The following is a 25,598-nucleotide window of genomic DNA, read 5'->3' on the forward strand; positions in this document are numbered from 1 at the left end:
AATTCATCATTTTATATAACATATATATTTCATCATTTAATATAACGCTCATCCTAAATATCTGAGCAAAGAATTAAATAACTGCATTCTTCTGGCTATCCTTTCACCAAAGGTTGCATCTTTTTCTAGCTGGTAGCAGTGAGAAACAGCTGGACTGTCTGGTATCTGAGCTTGATGAAAGCTCAGGAAGTGCTGACTGTGTGTTATGAGAGCGCTGTCTCTCTCCTCCAATGCGTCTGGCACATCCTTCCCTGATCATGTCGTACCCATCCTGTCTGTGTTCTTGTCTCATCTCTCGTACCAATGGAGCCAATGATGAACTACCAGTTATTCTTTTTGTTTTTTTCTCTTACCCTCTGACACACTAGAGCCAAGTGTCAGGTGTGTGTGTATAATGTGTGTGATATAGATGATTAGCTTTGCGTGCAGGTGCTCAGTGACCTACATAAGCCATGTATTTCATTCCTCTGTTTCCCTTCTTCCCGTTTTTTTCCTTCTTGGTTGGACACAGCTGTGTGAGATCCGCAAATCTGCATCAAAGTTTCTTTTTTTTTTTTTTTTTTTAATCTCCCCCCATTCTGGGCGCAGGGTTTTCTCTGTAATCTTAGTGTAATGCCCTCATAAACCCCCCACAGGTTTTACATCACTGAATAATACAATAGGCACAGAGGAGCGGGGTATTTCCTTATGCCTGCACCGTGTAATGAATCCCTCCTTTTTTCTGTTGCTCCCCCTGGGACACTGCGCTTGTTTCCTGCACCGCTGCTCGGTGAATCCAGAGAGGTGAGGCCGCTATCATAAATAGAAAGATTCAATTAGGCAACCTAGTGATATTCCCTGTGGAACACCTCCGCCTCGTGCCTGTGGAGAATATTCCCACGCCCCTTTGGAAAATCTCAGACATCAAAGTCCACACACCCAGTTTCACTTGCTATCAACCAGTTGCTGTTTGAAAACTCTTCAAGTAGTTGAGTGCTGCTCGAGTGGCGGCCCTGTCAGGCTTTCTGTGAGGAGATGAGCTGTTGATATCACCCACCACAAGGCTGTTTTATTATTATTATATTTTTATTCATTATTCTTCTCACTCTGAATCGCTGGAGTGCTGTCTGTTTAATAAGTACAGATTGAGCAGTTTATTTCTTCTCTTGTCCGACAGAAATGACCGTTGATCTCAATAAAACACTCCTGCATGCTCACCAACCTGTCATATCAACCACTGACATCTCCAAGGCCGTGGCCTCCAAATGATATATTATAATGATATAACACTTTATAAAAATGACAACAGGAGAGAACATACTGCAAGTGTCACACATTTTCTGCACCACATTAAGGACATCTCACCTTATATAAGCGAGGTAGAATGAGCATGTGCATCCAAACACACACATTTGGATCAGGTGCATGGATACGAGAACATACATGCTACATATCACTGCACGTAGCTAATGTTACATGAATAACATGGCCTAGATACCACTGATATGTATTCAGCACCATGTTTCAGATTTAAACAAGCAAACCAAGGAAGCAAACAACAATTTGGCTGGTGAGGAGTTACGCTAATAATTCTTTTCGATTAATAATCATTTAATCCAAAATAGTGTTGTGTCCAAGGTGACATCTACAAATGACTTGTTTGGGAACCTCAGAGAGATGGATAAAGACCTGCCCCTGACAATTCATACTGTGTTAAGAGGTTTGCCATGTCGCCTGTGGGGTTTCACCTGTGCATCCCTTTAAGGAGTCTCTGTTGAGACAAAGCACACAGAACCATCTTTAAACGTGTGAGAATATTTATGTTCTCCCACAAACTAGGTTTGGGTTTTTGGCACTGCACACATGAACACTAGGTTTCTGGTCACACTCAAAAGTTCAAAGTCAGCCCCGAGCACAATATGGCCGAGCCAGGAAAGGGTAATTTCCAAAGTGTTCGAAAGGAAAAGTCTAAAGGAAGAAAAAATAAAACTGTCTACTGTGCTGTGAGATTTAGAGATGGTATCACAATGATGTCATCATGAGGATGACTGAATTAAAAGTAAAAAAAACATGAATAAACAGCCTAGCGTCATTAGCTTACTTTCACACACATTATAATGTTTTTTTCTCAGTATAACAAATCTAAAATCTTTCAGTGGATTATTATGTTATGCCAAGTTATAAACAAATTATATGTCTGTGAATCATTAGTGAAATGGGCCTTTATAGATTTTATAAAACGTGCACTGTAACAGTGGGGTAGTGATGGGAGGCAAGCAAAAAGTTCAACAGTGTATTGCTCATGTCTTGCATACTTTACCCTGAGGACACGCTAATTTCTACTGGATAAAAGTCTATGATGTCAGCTGGGACACAAAGCCTGACAAATTAATTCATAAGAGCATCACATATTACCATAAGCTTCTTTCTGAGAGACGATTACAGCCAGATCCTAGACAAAGCGTGCTCTGGTGCTCCAGTTCCCATAGCAATATTGGTGATATTTCCATAGTAACTGGATTCTCCTTCTGTCTTACTTGCAGTTTCCCTTCCTTGACAGGATCCCACCTGTTTTAGTAGCTGTGGGAGAAAGTGACCGAACAGACCTCACAAGTCTTCTTCCATGAAAACAGTAAGCTCGTGACATAATGACAATGAGAGAGAGGTTTTAGGGCTGAGCAGGCAGGGAGACCAGACCCCAGGTTGTATTGTCACAGCTGTGGTCATCCACCAGTGTCGGACTCTTCTTGAAGTGTTTGTTCAACTTTCTTCTCCCCTTTCCCTTTTTTCTACTTTTACCTCCCTAGTGTCAGTATGTTGTCATAGCTCTGTAGAAACTCATGGACACACACAAGAACTATTTATGAGTTAAAAATAAACCCTTATAAGATTGATGATTGACTGGAGAAAATACCCTTCTTTTAGTTACAAAAATTTTATTGTGTTCTTTATTTCATTAAATACTGAAGCTTTCCACAGACTTTTGCTTCTAAGGCACAAGCATATGTGATTTTGTTCCTTTTTCTCATGTTAGTAGTCTATATTCACTTTATCTATTACTTGACTCAAAGAGCCTCTTGGAAGAACTGTCCAAAATTGTGTCAAAGGATGAAGTCTAAAATGCACGTGTAGAGTGGTTAAAACAGATAAGATCAGCACGTGCCTAAATATGTAGCTGTATTAAAACTACGCATGAATGTACTGCATGCTGAACAGGAGTGGAGTGGTCGACTAAAGGCATGGCTTGCTTATGTCGGTATTTGGGTCATGGTTTGATGGTTTCCTGTAAAGGGCAGGAAAGAAAGCTAACCTCTTCCATGCCTTACCATTTCTGTCTTTGATGTGGCTGGTCAACATAAATGACAAGGTGAAAAAATATTGATAATTTAATAGAATATTAGCAAACTATTCAAATGTTTTTTAAGGAATAGTTTGATATTTTGGAAGAAAACTGCAAATTGCAGGTGGAGGTAAAGGAGGGACGTATACATCTGCCTATGTACACAATGGCCCTTCAGCTGAGTATGGATGAAAAGCCATCTGAATACAGAAAAGGTTATCTAAAAGGTAGAATTTAAATTAAACTAAGCTAGAGACCCACGGTTGAACTAAAAGTCACCCTGTTTATCCTGAACTCAGGGTGATGTCCCAGACAGGCTTTTTTATTTCCACCAACCATTCTACCCTGCTGGATAAACTCATTCTGTCTGATTAGAAAGTTGTATCCTGGTATCAGGAGTTCATTCAAATGCACCCTATCTTTTCCAGGTGTTCTCAAACACGGTTCCACTTTCCCCACAAGGGCTCCTTGTGTATTCATTTATTCTGCATTTACATATGAGGCTGCTGCAGGCCCTGATCTGTGAGCCCAGTCAGGCTGGGGCAACCCATGTACCATGCTGCTGGTGAGCCCTCTGATCTAGGCAGGGTCAAAGACTAGGCCTGAGCCAACGTGAGGGTGGAGGGGAGGAGCCGATGGTGTCACTGAATGCCTGGGAACCTGTCACTTTGTGTCAGTGTTAGCGTCTGCATCTGGCCTGCTCTCCCTTTCACCTCAAGCTAAGTACGTCTAGCTCACAGGACTGGACCACAGAGTGGGAAAAGCAACTTTTACTCTTCCACCTTAAACGCAATGCCTTTTGCTTCCCGCCATGCCAGTCGATACGTTGAGCCATCACTTCACAGACTCACAAGATTCCACATTAAATGGCTGTTTAGGAAATACACACATGTCTAACAATACTAATATATTCCTCAATCTCAGTCCACTTTAAAATGTTCTCACACGACTCAGGTCTCACTGATCTATTTCCCATTTAAGCCTTATATTCCTAATGCAATTACTACAAGACATTGCAGTTGGCATAAACAGTATCTTCAAAAGTTTTATTGTTCAGAGCGTGGATAGGTGGACTCTCCTGACATCCTAGGGCTGGATGATAAAAAGTTTAACATCTTTTGATATCAATAATTATCACGTTAAGTATCAAGTCGTTATTTCTTTGATTTTAGCTCCTGAGTGAAAATTGAAGAAACCTGATGGTCGATTGTGGTTTAAACTTTTCTTTATGGTCAACACTTGAGGCCAAACAGTGGATCACTTCACAAATCTGAGGTAGAACATTCAAAACAATTATGATAAAATCTTTGTCAACAAATATTCATGAATAAAATTAAGTAAAAGCTTTTTTCAGTCCTTTTTCCTCAACAAAATAAACATCTTAATAAAAAAAGAAGTCCTAATTCGTGTATGATTCAAGTGAATAAAATCAAACATTTATTGAATATTTATTGAGCAATTGTTATATTGTTATTGAAAAAAATGATAACGCTATAATTAATGAACAATAAAGCAATAACAATTTATTGCTTTATTGTCCAGCTCTATGACATCCTGCCAAATTTCTTTACCACTGTCACACATCAATTATTTGTTTTCAATTTCGTCACAACAAATATAACTTAATATGTACTGACAGCATTAATGTGCATTGTTTACTTTTTATATAAACCTTGCAAACACATTTCCATTTCCATTCCTAAACCCTGATGTGTCAGAGTTGTATAAGCTATATAGGCACTGAAATGATTTCATGTCGACAAGTGTGCATTATATAATTGTTAATATTAGATGCTGTTTTGTAATTATAATTCTTTTAATCCCTTTATTTTTTTATATCACACGCTGCAACACTACTGACAAAGTGAGCACACAGTCTGACTGATATGCCTTAAAACGCGAGGCCGCTGTTCTTAAGCCATGTATCCTCTCATGCTGCCAAAGCTGTTCTTGACAATAAGGCATTTAGAAGGGACTGATCGTCACTGATCTTCAGTGACAATATTACTCATTCATTAAGTCATGTGAAACATCTTGGCCCTGAGATAATCAGATCCTGGTAGCTGTATAAAAATAGTACTGTTGTTTGGTGTCACACTGCCTCTTCACATGGTCCCAGCAGCCACGCATGCCAATGGAGACCTTTGTTTTGTGACACAGTTTCAGGCAGTAGGAGAGAATGAATGCTTAATTAAGCAGAACAATGTTCGATGGGTTCTGTGACTGAAGACACAATAACCATGGACCACATACACTGTGGAAGAGTGGGACTAAATCTATTGACCAAAAATTCAGTCATGGCATCCTGGGAAAACATGATACTCCACAGAGTTATATTTGAGATGCAGTGTAATTCTAGTATTGCACTCTCTGCTGAAACACTGTGCCCCATCCTCTGGCTGTCTGAATGTGAATTATTAGCAACATGACTATATCTGTCACCGACATTAATTATGTTTTACGAAAATCAAAATGTAAGAATTTAAACACCACTAGAAAATGTAACCCCAACCCTTGTGTTTTCAATATTACCTTAAAATAAAAAATACTGTGTTCACAGTATCAGTGACAGTGATAATGTCAATGCAAAATCTAATTCTTATCACTGCTGCTATAGAAAAATCTCCCTAAATGCAATAACGGGGACTCTGCTGCCGATCTCGCTAGCTACCTGTTAAAACAAAGTGCAGCGAAGACACAGACGGCATGGAACAGCTCCAGGGTACTCCAGGTCCACTCCTCTTTATCAAAGGAGACACCCCCTTTGTCTTTATGGGCAGTCTGTTATTTAAACAAACTGAACGGTGTAAAATCCAATAGGGACGGGGGGACATGTGCTCCCCACCCCCAAACACACTTTTTTAATCCAGCAAAGCCAGCAAGTTTAATGTATTTCTTTAAAAGAAAGAAAGGAGACTTTGGTTGATAAAAAAAATAAAAAAACATGTATTCTGAATTACAGTGAGAATGTATAATCAGAATGTACTCCACATAATAAAAGAGTACCAAACACAACGTTCATTTTCATTTATGACTTCTAAATATATATTTACAGTATGTTGTTACTGTCGCTGTGAATGGAACATGGTCTGTTAATAGAGCCATAAATAACACGCCATAGATCCAATAGTCATATTTTTCAATGTTAAGCTTATATCCCTAATTGAGTATGCACAGTGAAACATTTTCAAGTAACACAGAGTTTATTAACAATTCAACCATTTATTACATACATATTTATACAGTGTGTGTGTGTATTCCTTCTCCTTGTGTGTAATAAGGATGTGACTATGGTAGTAAAGACCCTGGTATATGGACAGCTGTCATGGGCCTTAGAATATTGACAAAGCTTGTTAAAATATTGAAACAGATTTCTTTGAATATTTGACACATTTCTAACTGCTTTTAAAACACCGATCATTCATCACAATGTTGAGTGAAAACACAGAGAAAACTCATGCTGTGATTGGTGCATTGTGGCTTGTGGAATGTGGGACTTGCAGTTTTTGAACCAGTTATGCATAACATGATACACCAGCACCATATACACAACCCAAACCAAGCTTTATGCAAAAATATTTCAACAAATAACTTTAGTAACAAGGATGTAAAATGGAACAAGGCAAAACAGTTGAACTGGTATTGAGGATCTTGAGCAGGAGGCTGTAGGCTGGTGCATAATCAATAATCGCTCTTGTTTTGTATAACGGCCTGCTCAACCGGCCCACAGAGTGACCAGCCCACCGGGATTTCTCCTGGTGCTCCCAATGGCCAGACCAACTATGTTTTGAATGATTAGCAGCAGGGGGAAAGAAGATTACACTGGGAAGTAATCTTTACTTGCACTCTATGCTCATAAATCATTTTTTCGGTTTGCACTTATCTATTTTTAGGGGCAAATGCGAATGAAATACTCAATATTTACATGTACCACTGTTCTGGCAGAATGATTAAACTTGCGTGATAGCCATCTTAATCATAAGTGCGCAATACACTACTTTAAAATGATTCAATTTTGCGCATAACTATGCGATTAAAAATTTTACTTGTTGCTCAGCACTAGTCTTAAGCGCCTTCTCATGTCAGCGAACGTGCTAAATATCTCCGTGCACCGCTGCTGGAAGAAAGTCCTATGGCAAACATGGAAGCCTATAAGTGTAGAAACTCAGCAGTTTATGATGATGTGGACAATTGCAGGTAATATCCTACAATCGTGAGCTGCTAGAGTGAGAACAGGTTAGCATTCAAAATGCCCTGGCACTATTTATAGAGGCTGTCAGCACCAGCCAGAGCCCCCGCAGTCTACTAATTGGGATCCCTCCCAGGTAAGAAGTGTAAGCAGCGGTAGCTCTCCCTGTCTCTCACAGGCATCCAGGGAAACCACGACTTCATGATGGAATAATGGGCCACTCATTTTTCTAGCCCAGGTCAGCCTCTTGAGGGAGACAGTGAGAAGGCCTTGTCAAAACAGATCGAAGCATAAGGCCAAGAGGGTGAGCGGGCCTCCCCTGGCGCAGAATCTCTGTTATGCGAACAATCTGACATGCCACACATGTTGGATGTCCACATGAATTGGGGAGCTCCATGGCGTCAGCTTAAAGAAGATCTAACAGGAGGAGGTGGGGGCTAATTCAACTCAGGGCAACAGTTTTTTGGGCTGTACTTCCAGTCAAATCCCATGCTTGAATTGAAGCTGCTACCACAAAAATCTGTGTTAAATCGCGCCACACTCGGTGCCAGAATTAGCTCCTCACCACACTCTGCACAGATGGCATCAACGGCGCTCATTGCAAATGCTTCACATTCTAGTCCAGGCTGCCTGACCCCTTCCTTAATCCTAATTAGGAATGCAATTTCCACACAGGCATTTTTCAAGCATGATGAAAATAAACGTTTGTATGGCTAAGGCAGTGGCTTATGGATAGTATAATTTCATGATTGTGACGCCATTTTAACCCGATCACCAGGGCAGGGTTTTATAAATGACTACTGCTACTGTGCGCTAACCTACATCCTCCTTGCGAGTCAACAATAAACTGGTCTGATAATAATACATGGTGATAAATCCCTGGATAACATCCCCCTGCCCGTCCTTTCAACCACACACACCAAAACCTCCCCCTCCCGGTACACTTACACCCGCACACAGAGACACACACACACAATAAACACACACATTCGATCCTCAATAGAAATATTCACCCTTTTCTAAAGCACTCTATCAGCAGTGACGCCACAAAGGATTAACCAATGATTCCTCTACAACATATAAAGATCTGGAAACACTCACATCTGCAGATATCAGGCTAATCTGGATGCTGGGATATTAACATGGGCCTTTTTTGACCAGCCAGCAGTTCCTTTACCTAATAATGCTCATTGCCCGGCACACTGACAGAGAGATGGGGGGGGGGGGGGGGGGGGGGGGGGGGGGGGGGGGGCAGCTGAGCCACTCTGCCGCAGCCTGCAGAGATAAACGCTCATTGTTGAATGCGTGGACGGTGAGCATAGCTGACCACGATGAGCTAAGGCTCGACTGACAACAGAACAATAATACAACAGCACGCAGCAGAGACGTGTTGACTTAGCAGGTCCAAAAGGTTTAATCTGCCTCACTTCCTGCGTGCTCCAAGGATGCCCGCTGTGGCCTCCAAAGAGCTGAACTGAAAGGGTACTTTATGCGATGCAGCCGTTAGTGATACAACAACTTTTTATACAACTTTTATTCTGAGCTTTTTTCATGCTGTGTGTATTCCCCCAACCTGCACATCTCTACAGCGCGGGCAGGAGTTCAGTGTTTATTTAATGCCTGCACTGGGAGTCCTCTCATCTGGGGTCATTGTAACTAAATTACACTAACCAACTAAGCATGAATGCCAACAGACAGATGTAATACACAACAGGAGTGTAGCCAAATGCACTCCTGTCTTGAACATTGTAGCTACACATTTATGGCACTCGGGAGCATAATGTGTGAGTAGGCAGCAGGAAGCTTATAAAGTCTTCATAATAGGGCCTCCCAGCAGCATTCAGCTCAGTCATCAAGATGCTATCAGCTCTGAAACAGCAGGCCTAGGACAAATCCCAGTATTTCTAAAGTTGACTCTAACAACAGCGGCTTTCCCACAGCCCAGGCTACTAACTGGTCTTCGGAACAGGAGCCATCTTGCGTAGTGGAATGGTCTGATCATCAGGGCAAGCATGGCGTTTAGATTGACATGATGCATGTCTGATCACTGATGGAGATGATATTTTCTGAAAGTCTCTCTTTCCCAGGTTTACTAGTAATAAAATGTGTTCTCAGAGCCCTTTTTTTATTTTGAAGCAGCATGGCTTTTGTTTTTTCAACAGATGACTCAGAACTCTTCCACTAACCTGTTCATGTTCTAAAAAACGATACATATGCCATTTGATTTAACTGTTTCCCACAGACAACGGGCTGCACAGAGATCAGGAACAGTCTCCAGCACTAGCAGCTGATGTACTGTTTAACTTCAGTGAATCATCAGGGAGGCTTCTAAAAATCAGGCTATGAGCTGTATTATAATATCTACAATATTCAGCAGAAGGGAATGCCTGCTGACTCTGTGGGAGGAAAAAGCTCAAGTCAATAGAATGGTCAAGCAAAGAAGTAAGGGTCAAACATGTTACTGCTGCAAAGATTTACTCTTTAACAAAGACACCCCCCCCCCATAAACTATGGCAACTGGCCTGCATGTTGTATAATGCTGTGGGAAGCACTCCTGACTGTTTCATTGTTCCTTAGTAAGCACTAATGTGGAGTACATGAGGAGGAGTGCAGAATGTAAGGTCGCCAAAAGTGTGTGACTGTGTGGGGATGACTGGTCACAGGTGAAAGGAGCTTCAACAGACATGCGTGGTTGGAGGGACTGGGGGTCACTCGATGCCTCCGCATTTTTAACACAAGACTTTAAATGGAGAAAGTGCTGGCACAGGGGCATGATTGTTTAGAGAAAGAGACACAACTTTCTCCTCCGAGTTTGTTTAGGAGCCCCTTTGGGAAGCTCTTTCGTGCTGATGTCCAAACTTGGTGGAATATGTATATTACACAGCAAGCAATTATTTATTGCTTAAGTATTTAAACCACAACAAAGCTTGAAGTTGAGAGAGCTGCAATTAAACATTTACTAATTTACATGGCTTCACAGAATTCTAACGATATTTAAGCATTCAACTTTGTGTTTTGCTGCATGTTTATTTCTCTGAAATAACTCCTAATTATAAGGGTGGAGACGCCTGCTCTTATAACCCACACTCTGAAGACAGGCTTCCAAAATCTATTTTGCAAGACACATAACTGGGAATAAATCACAACTGTTACTCATTTCAACCGGCAGTTGTTTATGAACATTCTGTGCCTATTATGTCAAAAAAAAAAAACAACTAAAATAAATATTGAGACATCAAAGTGTCTGATTTCCAAGAAAGAATTTGCCAACAAGCAGCCCCCTCAGACAACAAATGTGCATAAAGACTCAAATGGTTTGCTCAGGCTGGCTGAGCTGTGGGACAGGGAATGTTGCTTAAACAACAGCTGGGGAGGGAAACCATGTGAGGCTCCTGCTGCTGACTCCCCCCCTGCTGGAGCCGCACTTCTATCACCTGCTCAGGGAGGAATCCTTGATGAGTATCCGTGGGAAATACCAGGCAAAGGCATCAGACAGCCGAACCGCCAAACATTTCTGGCCTCTCAGTCTGCCTCTAAAGTCAACTATGCCACCACGAGTACAGTCACACAGGAAGTAAAGGTGTGCTGTACACAGTTACAGCGCAGCCTACAGGTCCGGGAAACAATGGCTAAGTTCCAAAGTGCTTTCATGGTAAGAATAGAGGACAGCTGGCGACCCCAGTCACCTGCTGTCTCTACTTGTGTCAAACATAAATGCTCTGTGCCATTCTCCACACTGAGAATGGCATACACGCGCTGCCCTGTTCAATATCTTGTTGATCACACTGAAAAGTATGTCATATGTGGCAATCAAGAAAGAGTTTCATGTCACACACACGCATGGAAATAATGAGAAAAAACGAGTTTGGATTGAATCTGTTTCTCCTCTTATTGCTAAGAATGTAAGACTATTTTACTAAGCAGATTATAATGCACTTTCTGGTGTTTACATGCAAATACAAAAAAACAAAAACCTGCACACATCTGGCACTTGATCCAGTAATGCAATCCAAACCTCATGCACTTTACCTCTGCCTTACTTTTGGCTGGCCAAATGATGCAGATTTTCCTGCTTCACATGCAGCATAAACGTGGAATGACTCAGCTGTGTGTAGGAAAAATTAACCTGTTGTCTAATTACACATGAACATTAGTCACAGTGAGCAGGATATTCCATCAATTAGAAACTAGTCACTTGTCTCCCTGTTGCCTCCAGTAAGGAAAATCCAGGCTGCACTTAATTCTGTGGATGTGGGCTCAGCAGTCCCAGCCCTGATAAGCCATGACTACAACTGATTGGCAAAATGCCAGGCTCAATCTGCTTAAATGCATCTGTGTCAACACTGAAAAAAATACTGTATAATACAGCAGGCATAAGTGGTTCAGTCCAGTTCATTAGGGTTGTGCAGTGAGATCTGACTGGGACCTTTAGGTCGGACACCAGCACATCACAGCAGTTCTTTAGAGCTTCTCACTGAATAACGTTAGCACGCTAAAAATCGCCCCAAGGAAGCTACCCTCAGATGAGTGTTGATGATCTGAGATAAAACAGTACAGTCCATCGGTTCTGCATGAGTGATCCTTGGCGAGGGAGGGGGAGGATGGAGGGATTGGAGATGTGAGTGGGGGACTCATTACACTGAGCACTGGCTGGTGGAGGCCATGCAAAGACTGGTCAGCACAGAGCTACAGATTCCCTCTGAAAGTGTGGAGGAACACTCCACCATCAAAGATCATTGTTCTGGCTAAAACAAGATCAGGCCAGAATAAATGGCTGAGAGGGAGTTCTGGGTTCAACTTTGGGGTGGAGTGCGGTGGATGCAGGAGCTGGTGGCGTGTTTTCCCTCTTGTTCCCCACTCACACACACATATTGTAAGGCCTCGTGTGCGCACTGTAAACTTTACCCCTGCCGACTAAATGGCTTTTGTTCTCTTGCTTTCTGCTGTTGTCTTTTATTTTTTCAATAAATTATTTGTTGGCTCTTTGCTTGTGTATGTTGAATATTTTAGGGGCCGCACATCTGTGCTCTCTGTATTCTTGGGTTCAAGACTGTAACTTTGAGATGTGGCTTTGCTGTTAAAGATGAGCAAGACAAGAAGCAGAATGCAACTAATCAACAAACTAGACAAGCACTGAAAGAACCAGGTGTAATTTTGTCTTAGCAAGGTCTTCTTTTCGTTAAGAATAAAAAGTCTCCTGCTGGCGCTCTTGGCAAGACGGCTATCCCAAGATTTTTTCTCCAAGTTTCAACCAAAATTACACACGATTCCGATTTCCTGTCCAGCAGTAGGTGCTCCCAGCTTCACTATACCTAATGGGGAATGATGTCACTCAGCAATCAACCTGCATTGAGGGTAATGTAGTTGCCAGGTTTTGAAATGGAAGTAGAATGCATCGAATAAAATGAGTGCTAATCCTTTGATTTTTTATTTTCATTTTCGGTCCTTTCTGCGTATCTTCAAAATAAGATAATATAGTAATTCACAAGGAGCAATAGAATGTGGCCATATATACTGTCTTGTTTAAGCTAAAATATAAATATGTTAACCCCTGTCCATTAAACTCAGTGGCCTGAGTTTTTTCCATTAGTTATCCACACAACGAGGACAGTTTTAAGTCTTGGAAAATCCCGTATAATAATGCTCTGTGAAGAATCTGCACATTCTAGATGGTTTTTTTTTGAGGTTACCTTTTAAGCTCTGATAACGAACATTGTATAAATATATTAATCTGACTTTGGAAGTGGAGCAGTCTTGTGAAAGGAAATGGCAGAGTAGATAACATGGTCATTTTGGGAATGACTCTGCTCCTCTACAGGATATGAGGTTTAATGTAGAGAAACTGACAATTTAGTTTAATTACAACAGCAAAACAACCCACAAAAAACCCAGGAAATTCCTTAACTCAGACGGGCTGTGAAATATTCACAGGTTCATGCTCCGTTTCTATGTAATTTCTGGCCCTTTTCTTGTTTTCCACCATTGAGCCCAGGTCAACACGGAGCACATGTAAAATAATATGCTCCTCTAAGCACTGCTGTTTGGTGGACAGTCTTGTTCGTGGTTCACTTAAGTCTCCATGAAGGTTTTGTAGCTAAAATGATAGGACAGTCACAGCTTAATACTTAAGTCTCTGATCAGCACTGAGGCTGCAGCCTGGCCATTTTGAGTGACCTGTTAGAAGGCGGCATGACAAATGCCTGACAAACCACTGAGTCAAGATGAAATCCATCTAAATTGCTTTCTCCTCTATTGCTTTCTATGACACAGAAAGCAAGCAGACCCGCATGCAAAGCCCCCCCCCCCCCTATTGGAGCTCAGACAGGGGCCAGCAACCATGTTACAAACGCGTCGCCTATGTCTGGCATCCTGACAAATATCTGAGGCACTTACTTACCCAAAGTATGCCCTCACACACATGTGGCAACAGCGCTGTGTACGCTGAGCTTCTACACAAGCATGATTCACAGCAGAGCCTCAAAAGCACGAGCGTGATCCTTTCTGACAGAATCATGAAATTCCATTAATGCTCCTGGATATCAAGTATTTCAACTCTCTTTAAGTATTTATTCCTGTTCCATCCAACAACACTGTGAATGAGGACAGTTCTTCACACAGCTGATGAGGATGTTTTAGAGGATTTAGAAGAGGAAGAGCATTCCGCTGAAGGTTTTCATGATCATCTTGTTGTCTGATCCTTTCAAAACTTGACCTAAAAGGCACTGGTGTTAAGATATCAATACCATTCAGATCAATGCCATTTGGATTACTTTCTACCAACGTTTTTTTTTTTTTTTGGCAAGCTCTAAAACAGTGCCATCAATTCCAGTTCAATCTCAACATATTTACCACTAAGCGGCCCAGAAGGGGTAGCCGTCACACCATATGGCCAGATGGTCTGGTTACAATCTGCCAACTCTATCTGTCCAGTCAGCTGAATGCACACTGTATTTCTGACAGTACTGGTCAGCTATCGCTCTTTTCTCATCTAACTCTGTGCCAGAAAGTGAATAACTGTATTTCCCAAAATGTTGAACGATAACATTTAATATGAATACATATGTTTGGAGCACCCTCTGACTAATACATGAACAATAAATGCTCAAATGCTCATGATTGCACATGATTTTAACTTGATTACATTTACACCTGGAATTAATATGTCTCCAGGGTCCACACTGAGATGCGTCCGCTCTGTCCAGCTCAAACAATCAAATGTCACATCCTTCTCTTATGTGAGCTGGTCTAAAAAAGCTCTATAACAATAGACTGTATAATGACTTTCTGAAGCGTCTCTGAACCGGCTTTCCATTGCTATTTGTGAGCATGAGCAGGCAGTGCGCCCAACGCACTCTTTCAGCACGCTCATGCACATCACCTGTCTGTGGCGTCAAAGTTTTATTTGCAGAAGACTGACCTGTACGTATATCCGCCCACGTAGTCGTTGTATGTGGACAGACAATGCATTTACATAACCCTTGTGTTCCATGTGGTCACAATCCGTCCCTGACCACCTCTAGAGGTGGTTTGGCTGATCGGATCACAATCTGTCCTCAATACATCTTGGGTGCATTTACACCTGTACTGTCATGACATCAAGCGCTATCCGATTGCAATCCAATCATTTTAATGCCAGGGGTAAATGGCCTCAAATAGTCAAAGTGACATTTGAATTCCATTAGGCTGCAAACACCCAAGCGCAGGCTAAGGCAGTTGCCGCAAACTAATTTAAACCAAAATCTAATCTGTGATTTATTTTCGCGGTCAGCAGGGTGCTGTATTATTTTAAGCGGAACTTGAGATGGTGTTGATGGTGATGATGTTGACTGCAGATGATTTCATGCTAAGCTTGTACCTCATCATACCTCAATTGTGAATGTCTCACTGGACTGAGAAAGCTACAAAGCCGATACAGGACTAGCAAGAAACATTTTACAGAGATCCATTGCATGACCATTATTTCTCTACACAAACACACACACGCACACACAAATTAATCGGCACTAATAACTAATTTGGATGAGCACCAAGATTTCTGTGTCATGTCTTACCCCAAGCACTCAGTGAAGTCTCCTCACTGCAGACTGTTCTGCCAAGAATGAAGCTACTGAGTCCCTCTTTTAAGAGATGCAGACTAAGGCCCCATCCACACTACTCTGTTTTTGTTTAAAAACGGAGTTTTAAAATGGATATGATCTCCGTCCACACCAGCGTTTTAGCTGCATATCAGTGTTGATCTCTGTCTATATTAAAACGCACATCCAGCGGCTGTTCACGTACACTGGGCATGCGCGTGCCGGTGTAAACATGAAGCAGATGGTCTATTCCCTAGTTACAGAAGATTTGGCAAAAGAATAAAGTAATGCAGACGAACAATCACACCAGATTTTTTGGGGGGACCAATAACGAGCTTGGACTCTTACTGAATGTAACACGGGAGTTTAGAGCTGCTGTGGTAGCGTAAAAGAGACTGGGAGTCATCGCAAAGTAAATACGGCGACATGCAAAGTCCAAGTGCAGGCTGTAAATGTTGAGTCAAAAACTCTGTCAGCAGCACTGTGTTTCTGCTGTGAATGACTTATAAGACCCAATCAGAGAGCCAAACGTGAGCGTCTGCATCATCGTTTCTAAAGTCCTCCGTTTTTGCCCGTCTGCACTAAAATACTACCCGTAGTTTTGAAACGAAAAACGGTGTTGGCAGGTGGACGGAAGGTTCAAACGCAGCAAAAGGTCTTCCTTTTAAAATGAAAACGCAGTAGTATGGATGGGGCCTAAGATCGGTCTTTGACATGGATTTCTAACCACTAAGAAACTGATATGTTTGTCCCTTTCAATTAGAAGGGTGTTTTAGATTCCTAAGCTACATTCAGTGCTTGCTGAGTCTGAAAAAGCCAGAATGTAATAAATAATTTCCTCCTTTTATTTATTTTTTAGTTAGGAGCATCAAGGTCTATGTCTCGCTCACTGACCAAGCTTCATCTATCATTTCTATGCTGTGGTGTTTTGAACCCATTTTGCACTGCCTCCCAGAGGATGCCGGTAACTCACGTCACGTCCTCTATGTGACATTTAGTGTCTCTGCTAAACTGGCTGGATTTAATTCAAACCATTAGCAGGGTCTGTCAGACAGCCTGTTTCAAACACCACACCATGTGCCTGAAATTACTTAAACTAGATGTTACATGCCGTTTCTTTTGATAGCCACATCCACACCCCCATACCGCCTCCACAGTAGCACAGCATGCCTGACATTAACCAGGAGGGGGTGGATGGAGGTGTGGATACTAATTACAGACTACAGTTTGGAAGAAAAAGAAATGAGCTTCAAGCCCACCTGATAACAGAGGGAGTTATTGGTGATAGTAACTAGTAATATACTAGTGGTTGCTACTTTGTAGCAATAATATCGATGAGAGGTCCAGCTCCTCAGATGAAATCTCATTTCTCTTCAGCTTCCTCAACCTGTACTGAGAGGCAGGACATTATGTTCAACATGTCTGTGTACTGAAGCTGGGGTGCTGGTCACCGATATCTTCTTGTTATTGTGACTGTTATCAGAGTGACAAACATCAGAGATTTAAAAAAAAAAATTAAAAATAACTCTGAAAGTGAAACTCTAAATATGTGTAAAGGCCTGACTGCTGTCTGTCTCCAGCACATTCAAAATGTGTCATCAAAGCTTTTACCCAGACACTTGTTGTCTTTACAGTTGATTTTAATATTTTAGTTTGATATATTGGCTCACCTGGGTCTGGTTCCTGCATTTAGTCCATTATGTGAGCTGAAATGTTATAATGATCATTCACATTTAAATGAGTGAAAAAAAGTTTCCTGGAACAGAAACTAAACGGAGGACGTTGTTTGAAGTTGTTGGAGGAGGATATTGTTGAGCTACTGTATATAAGTTTGTATATCACAGTAGATGTTTTTAATGATGGGTCCAATGGTGATGGCTGTGCCTTGTGGCTATTTTTAGACAGTAATTGCCCTTTTGTTACAGCCTGGTAAACAAAAGATGAATCCAGAGCGATTATCTGGTTATGACTCTGTGGGAGCGCAGCCCCGAGCTTTTTCCTTTCAGAGCGACAGCGGCTGAGCTACATGTAGTTCATTGCTTCTGCCATGTCATTAATGAAACCCCTAATTATTTCACTAAGCTGACAGCATCCCAATGTTTGATCGATGGCGGTCTCTTTTGACTTATTGATGTACTCCAGTATCCAGTGAACACACGAGCAGCAGGGCTGCTGTGGCGCTTCCTGCCTCCAGGGACCATGTGACCACAGATAAAGATCATCAAACAGGAAAGCTCTCTTGTGCTGCCCTAAGCTCAGGCAGACAGCAACCAGGCATCTTGGAGATTATCCTGTTGATCTATAGAGTAGCCTAAACATCGAATAATAATGCCCTGTCAAAACAAACATCCACTTCAGCCATCATCAAGAGCCATCATTTCCAAAAAAGTCATTATGCTAAACAGGATGACAATTAACTTCTTTTCCTCATGAACCCCTCTCTTGTTTGAACCTCTGAATGTTAATCTATTCAAGTTTATCGGCAAAACTTTACAAGACACATTCCTTTTCCACACTAAGACCATTATTATATTTTCATATGGAGTTAATGGCCAGTATATTCTGCCTGGAGGCTGGTTCTTTGACATGGCAGTGTTATTGACATTTGAAGCACGCACATGCCATTGCCGTTTCTGGAACGTGAGCATGTTAGGCTAGTGTTTGCCTTTCAACCTCAGCATCTGCTGTAGTTTACTGCGAGTGAAAAAATGATAAAAGTAGGCCAGGGAGCTGAATCCTTCTCTGTGTCAAGTTAAAATGGATTTCTGTCTCAGGAGATGTATCGACACACCCAGCTTGTTTTTTCAGCGCCTTCAACTAGCAACACTGCTGAGCTTTCTTCACAGCTCCTCCTTTCTGCTCCGACCTCAGCCAACTCATCAACAGGGGTCTCTTTTATCTCTTCGGAAAACAGGTGGTTATGATTGTTAGTCAGTGCACATATGACGAGAGCGTTTCTGCCTCCATGTGTTTCCTATTTGGAATGCTGCATTTGCTAACACGCACACTCAGGTTTGGGAGGGACGCAGCAGATATTTCTGGTTACGCCTGCGATGCTGCTTGAAACACCACCACCCACGCCTGCTCAGCTGTTTCGGGTCATTCCACAGTAAGGGCCATGTGCCACTTTGACTTTAGTCCATGGAGGGACTGTTGTCGCACCGATATCCACATGGCTGACTGCTGTGATTAAAAAAAAAAGATTAAAAATTACCTGTAATTTTCATAAGTAATTACAGAAGTCTCAGTTAGGCCCACGCAAACTGTAGAATTCCTTCCTTCCGTTCCATCTGAGCTGAGACCAAAATGACAAATGTATTACGCCGCTGACACCTCTCACTCAGGGGTGTCTGGAGAGAACGCCTGACTTGTAACAAACAAACGCTCAGCAGCAAGGGACTCCTTTCTGTTTGTCTGTCCCTGTTTTACTCTACCATTTACTGTCTCTGCAGTAAAATGTCAGACTGTATGTGACTTGCCCACAGGGGCCGTACATGCCATTCAGAGAGTGCTCCAAACATTTGCTCACAAGCTTTGGGTGGGTAAGGAAACATCTGACAACATCCACCTCCTAGGGGAGCCACTATCTGCAGTTATCTTGGGGTGCACTGACTCCTGCCACGCCAAACGGCTACGCCACACATACCAAACAATGAAAAAAGGGCCGACACTTGGCTCTAATTTAGACAAATGTTTGAAGAGCGCGCTGGGCAATGTGAGCAGATGAGCACCCAGTTATGAGTGGGTTAGCGGACGTTCAAAGCTCTGTGAGTGATGCACTGACTTATCAGCAGAGAACACGGGGAGGCTCAACAACGTAGTGGACTGCTTTCTCCCTTATCTTATCCATTCAGATAGAGGTGGGGCTCCAACTGGATTAGGCTGACAGCCATGAGTGAAAACAAAGATAATGTCAAGTCATAAAAATGTAAATTGTCCAGGAAGAGAAATCAATCAATCTCAACACTTGAGCTGAGTCTGAACCAAAATTCTATTTACTGTGAATAATCAGGTTTTCAAAACTGATATGTTTTGTTAAGATGATGATGTTTGCTTTTGTTGATCCACACAATTTAAAAAACGCAGCAACAAGGTCTGAAATGCATCTCTCTCCACAGGTGTTTCTTATAAAAATCAAAGCAGTGATCTCAAAGTTTATATTTGCTGAGTACTAATCCACTTTGAGCATCTTCCAAGCTCCCACATATCTTGGCCATGCTCTTCGCAGGAGGGCTCTGGCAGATGTCCTCTTGAAGTGCGTAGCCACTTTCTTCGGAATATTTTGAAGTGAAATGGCTCAGGTGAAGCCAACAATGGAAAACGTCAATGCAATCCATTAGATCAGAACGGAAAGTCCGCTGTGAGCATGTGTAGCCTACTTAAAATAACAACGGCCCTCGTCTTTTCGCTCCGCTGACAGATGACTGGGCTGATATTTGCAGCTATGTTCAGCCCTGCTGGGTTTAGCCTTCACTTGGAATGACCAGGCTTGCGTGGCCATTAAGATGATAACTAGCCAAAGAATGTCACGGATTGAAAATAACAAGCACATCTCACAGACACAGAAACAACAAATAACACAGTGTGACCTACAAGAACAAGAAGCACAGCAAACAACACACTCATGCCTCTCTGAATTTCTTACTTATGAAACATCAAAAACTGCATTTGGAGCAGAGCTTTTCCAAAATACAAGAAGCATCCTAATTACAGTCAGTACCTATTAGGAATCAGCGCCCATCAGTACCAAGTAGTAATTCATAGCACGGCTTGTGGCTAGCTTTAGTCTCGCCAGATTTGTCCTGTTTCTAAAGACATGGCGATGCTGGCTGGGAGCCAGTCGGCCACATGGTTAAGCCCTGTCCAGGCAAGACAAAAGAAATTCTTAAATATTTGCCAGCTCACTGCCCCCCCTGAAAATGTCAATTGTGCTGCTACCATGCCCTGACACAGATTTACTCAGGGGAACATAATTAAGGACTGACTTTGAAATGTATCCTTTGAAAAATAAAAACCCAGCACACAGCCTCAAGGTATGTCAAGAGAGACAGTGTGTTGATAGTACAGCAACAGATTTCAAATAAGCCCCACTGCTATTCCTAATTAAAGTAAAGAGAATAAGCCCATTCACACACTTGAGAGATCACAGGAGGTCCTTGTGTCTGTGCTTCGCTTTGATCTGTAAGTCTGTCCTCTCACACCTTGCTCAATCTACCTCCACAGGGAAACCAGAGAAAAACAAGCAGCACTTTTCATGCCAAAACTGTTGGTTAACGTAGAAGCAAAGCACAGATGCCTGGACAGAAAAAGAGGATGATGTTTGTAAATGCATTCCTAAGATTTTTAAAGTCAAATGTTTCTCAAAAAGAAATCGTTACACTTGAGTTAAAATAAAATGTCTTCTTATATATATTATACAAACGAACAACCTCCCATGCCCAAATTATCAAAACGTCTTTAAATCAATTTCCTAAATGAAAGCAGAAAACTAAAGTTATGGCCAAGCACAAGATATTTATCAGAGATGCAATGAATGGTAAATCGCTTCATTTGATGAATAATAGCCCATTCTTTTTAAATCTCAAGCAAATCTATCTAAAACAGTGTTAACTGTTTGGCTTTACACAGTCCAGGTTTAAAAAAATAAACTAGGCTCAAGTTTTGCAGCTCAGAGTATTTATCAGGCTAAAAGAAAAGAGCAAAGAGGAGTAAAAGGGAGTTAAACAATCTTGATTTATCTAAAATAAATTGCTACATAGCACAGCAACAAGTGGCTTATTGCTTTTCTATAATACAAATAAACCGGCGGAGAAAATGTTTGATTTATAATAATAAGAAGTAATGATTTAACTTTGCTATTCTGCCGAATATCGTCAAAACACGTCTGTCATTCACGTCAAAAGTATGATTTGGGCTTTACGGCTCCTGCCTCAGTATTTAAATGCACTGCTAACGCCAGGCTCTTACAGGTGTGCGTCTCTCGCTGCCAACTGTAGGACTGAAAAAGTGGGGGTCTTTGCGGGTGGGATACTGTCACGAATTGGTTTACCGGCGGCTGTTTGTGTTTACCAGCTCGGCTCTGGTGTGGTCTGAAAGGGTCCAGCCGCAGCGGGAGGAGGCGGAGGGCGCGGAGGAGGCTCACTGGCCTGGCTGGCTCCTCCCGCGGACAGCCTGCTTTATCCCGCCGCAGGAAAAACCGTTATCTCGCATCACTACTTCCAACATCTCTGCCATCACCACGGCTCCAAACCCGCGTTAAATAGTTAACGGCATGGGCTACGAAACTGACTTGATACATATTTAATTCACAAACACAAAGTCTCTCTCCAAAGTTGCGAGGCTTAAACTTTTGACAGAGTGAGGACAAAAAACGTGGTGGCGCAGCCAGACTGAAATGTAACTTACCGCTAACTGAACTGATGGAATAGGTGAACCTTTCGGTCAGTTAAGTTACCGTTAGTCCCGCTACACTAACGTGAGGCTTCATCCACACACTTTATTATTTTACACAAAGCTGCATTACTCCGATTAAAACATTAAGGGAGAGTAACGTTGGGCGATGGATTTGAGAAACAATAGCTGCTTAAACCATCGCTCCGCCCGGAACGCTACATTTGCGAGTCATGTTGATAAGTTGTATCAAAAATGGCGACTATATTTGACATTTCGTTAACAGAATAAATAACGATATTTACTTCACGTCGGAGAAACTGTTGTTGCTGTCAGTCTGGACTGAGTTTAACGTTAGTTGCGTCCAGATAGGGTTACTAGTTACTTGAGGCAAAATCTATTTTTTGCCTAACGCTGGTGTAAAATCTCCACCAAAGAGAAGCAGAAGTAAACAGCATTTGGTGGTCACGTTCCTCGTGGCGAAAACGGGAAAAGAAGAGCCAGTTGCCGTGATTTTTGTACTTACAGTGAGTTGAGAGGAGAGTCAGGAGGTAAGCCAGACGTGTTTTCGCCATCTTGGAGTCGATGCAATGCTAGGTTTGACTGGGCGTGCATGCGCAAAGTAGCTTAAAGCGCTTTGGTGTGGACGGAGAGAGGGAGAGAGACCTAGGCAGAGAGAGGGAGAGAGAGAGAGAGAGGGAGAGAGAGAGGGGAGGGGGGTGTGCATTACATTAGGTTTCCATAGCTACCGAAAGCATCACTCACACAGACAAGAATTTATAGTTGACACGATGTGGGAGGCTTTTACTACTGTGGCCTTACTGTAGGTAGGCAGCAGCTGGGAGCTCAGAGGGAAAACCACCAGCCTACACTCGTATGTGTTTTGTGAGACAGAAGAGAGATGTTGCTCGTCTCAGTCTATTTTAAAGACCACCTTCCCAGTTTTCCTTTTTAAAATGAAAGGAAAAGGGTCACAGTTATTATATGTAGGCCTATATGTAAAATTAATTAGCAGTGGGGGAGAAAAGTATTAACATCCTTTACTTATGTAAAGGGAAAATAAATACCCCTGTGTAAAATGTCCATGTCCTCGTCCATTAACGTAAAAGCGGCTTTTACTGTTGTAGTCGGTTGAGATGGAGTTCATTTCTAACTATTTTGTATCCCATGGCAAGTAAGGATTATTTTCATTATGGATTAATTTGCTGTTTAATTTGTCTATTAATTGATTAGTTGGTTTGTAAAAATATAGAAAATAGTAAGAAATGCCATCACAATTAGCGCCCAAAGTGACACCTTCACAGTGCTTGTTTAGTCCAACCAACAGTCCTTAAAAAAGTAATGAAAATGACATAAAACGATATTAACAGTTGTCAATAAATTTTCAGCTAATTAATTAAACAATTAATCATTTCAGCTGTACTTGTGTTACTACGTGTTAGTTTGAGTTATAAAGGAGCATCATATTTTTTTTAAGTTCTTAATATGCTTTGTATGTAAAATTCTGAGTTTATAAAGTGACCACTGCAGCTGTCAAATGATTGTAGTGAGGTGTTTAATGGCTGATACACTGACAGCTCCTAAATGATAATTACAGGATTGGTTTGGGGTTCTTGCGCAGGAAAAAAAAAACATGAATCTGTAATCTTAATATTTGCATTGTGTATATTAGGGTATGTTAAAAGTTGAGTCTGGAAGCCTGTCACTACTGTGACCAATTGCATAGGGCAGGCTTTCAATAAAATATTCACTTACCATTTTCACTGGCTGTAAATCATAGTCCTGTCGAGGACTGTAGGCCTGCTCATATGTCGGAACCCAGTGACAGGCGCTACAGCCATATCAGCCCAGAGCTGTTTTACTCTATTCACATGATAGAACAACCCCAATCTTGTAGAGTCCTGTTTTTGTCATAGTGAATATGGTCTGGCCTCCAGTTCCAGTGACATGCATTGCTTACTTCAAGCTGTTTTCTCCAACTGAGCCCTGTTATAACTCTGTGATGGCAGCTGAGGCCGCCTGAAATATAAATGGAATAAATCAAATTGTGCCTGTGAAATACAATTCAACCTGTTCGAACAGTTCCACAAAAGGCAAAAGAAGGTTATATGCCTGCATCTGCATAGTGCAGAAATACCTAATATCCAGCAGTGTTTGACATGATCATCAATACTGCATCATTACTGCATTCATAAAAGGGAAATTTGAGATGATTGCAATACTCACCGATTACCACTGTAATCATGTCTAAATATAGAACTATGTCTAATTATGCTAGCATGAATATGAATTGTATTACATAACACATTTAAATCTGTCATTCAAGCGAGATTCTAATATGAATCAGGTGTAGTTATTTTAACACTCTTGCCTTAAGGTTCTGCTCTATAGGTGTGTATTATAAGTCTGTATGTGGCAGTCTTATGTGTTACAATGTTGAAAGTGTCTTTTTGGTCCTGAAAAGGGATATTATGTAAACAACAACATGAGGGTTGTTATTCATACCCTAACTAATTCTAACCAGGTTTTTCTAAATAATTGAAATCAGGATATTGACTCAATGAGCAGACTAAATTTAGTGAGGCAAATATGAAATAAAATGCCCAAACTTTTCCCTTCCTTACAAAGAATAAATTAGAACTGAAATCTAATGTAATTACTTGAAGTAATGAATGTAATAGATGAAGTAATGTTTACATCAAGGTGTATGTTTGTCAAAAGCATCTCACGATTGCAAAGTTCCATAAAAGTACATAAATGTCATCTTCAAGCATAGCAATTGATTGTGTATCATAGACACACATTGTGTGTTAGTAGCAGGGTTGGGGAGTAACGGATTACATGTAATGCCGTTATGTAATCAGGATACAAAAAAGTAAATGTACCGTTACAGTACAGAAAAAATAGACGTAATCAGATTACAGGTACATTATGTAAAATTGGGGATTACTCATTACTTAAAGCACAAAGTTTCCATGAAACAGAAAATGCAGTGCTATTTGCCTCTATATGTTTTTATTTACAGTCTATGGTATAGGTACATGTTTCTGTGAAAACACACAGCTAGTGAGGGACGTGTCGCTGACATTGATTGGCGTTTACAGTTGCCAGTAGTGCCGAATGTGTGTTTACGCCTGCATCCCGCATGCAGACTCTGGGCAGACTAGTTCCACCTCTTGCTGAGTGAACCCGTCAGCTGGACCGGGACCGAGCACAGCTTCCAAGACCGACAGAAGCCAGTTTGACCATTGGGAATTAGGGGTGTGCATCTTCACTGATCTCATGATTCGATAACGATTATCAGGTCAACGATTCAATTCGATTCGATTCCTTGATGCGTCATGATGCATCACCTCAAGGGAAGGAATTTCTAGGTACCTCATTACGATTATGAGGCTACAATGCGATTGTAAAACAAATAGGATACAGATGTATTTATCTCACTGTTTGTCTATTTGGTACTTTTAAAGCAAAGTTTTTGTAACAATCCAAAGTAGTAGGTAGTAATGAAATGCTGTACAGTGTGCGGGTGAAAATCATTAAGCACTGAATTTACTGATCATGTGAAATTTTAGTAGCAGCAGTCACTCACTCAATAGCTGCCTGTCTGTGCTAAACAGGGAGA

The 25,598-nt window shown here is 41.5% G+C and overlaps 1 protein-coding gene across 2 annotated transcripts in view; it reads right to left on the minus strand.

Moving 5' to 3' along the window:
- jam3b (junctional adhesion molecule 3b) overlaps positions 1 to 22,689 on the minus strand; it is a 35,410-nt gene extending 12,721 nt beyond the window's left edge. For both annotated transcript variants that reach the window (XR_006823253.1, XM_046040775.1), the window contains exon 1: positions 22,500 to 22,689. Coding sequence is in view for 1 of the 2 variants with exons in the window: in XM_046040775.1 (XP_045896731.1) it covers positions 22,500 to 22,548 (49 nt within the window). In the remaining variant the exon portion in view is untranslated. The remainder of the gene's footprint in view (positions 1 to 22,499) is intronic.
- Between the last annotated feature and the right edge of the window lie 2,909 nt (positions 22,690 to 25,598).

Source organism: Micropterus dolomieu, linkage group LG23, assembly GCF_021292245.1.
Source record: "Micropterus dolomieu isolate WLL.071019.BEF.003 ecotype Adirondacks linkage group LG23, ASM2129224v1, whole genome shotgun sequence".
In the NCBI taxonomy this organism is placed as follows: Eukaryota; Metazoa; Chordata; class Actinopteri; order Centrarchiformes; family Centrarchidae; genus Micropterus; species Micropterus dolomieu.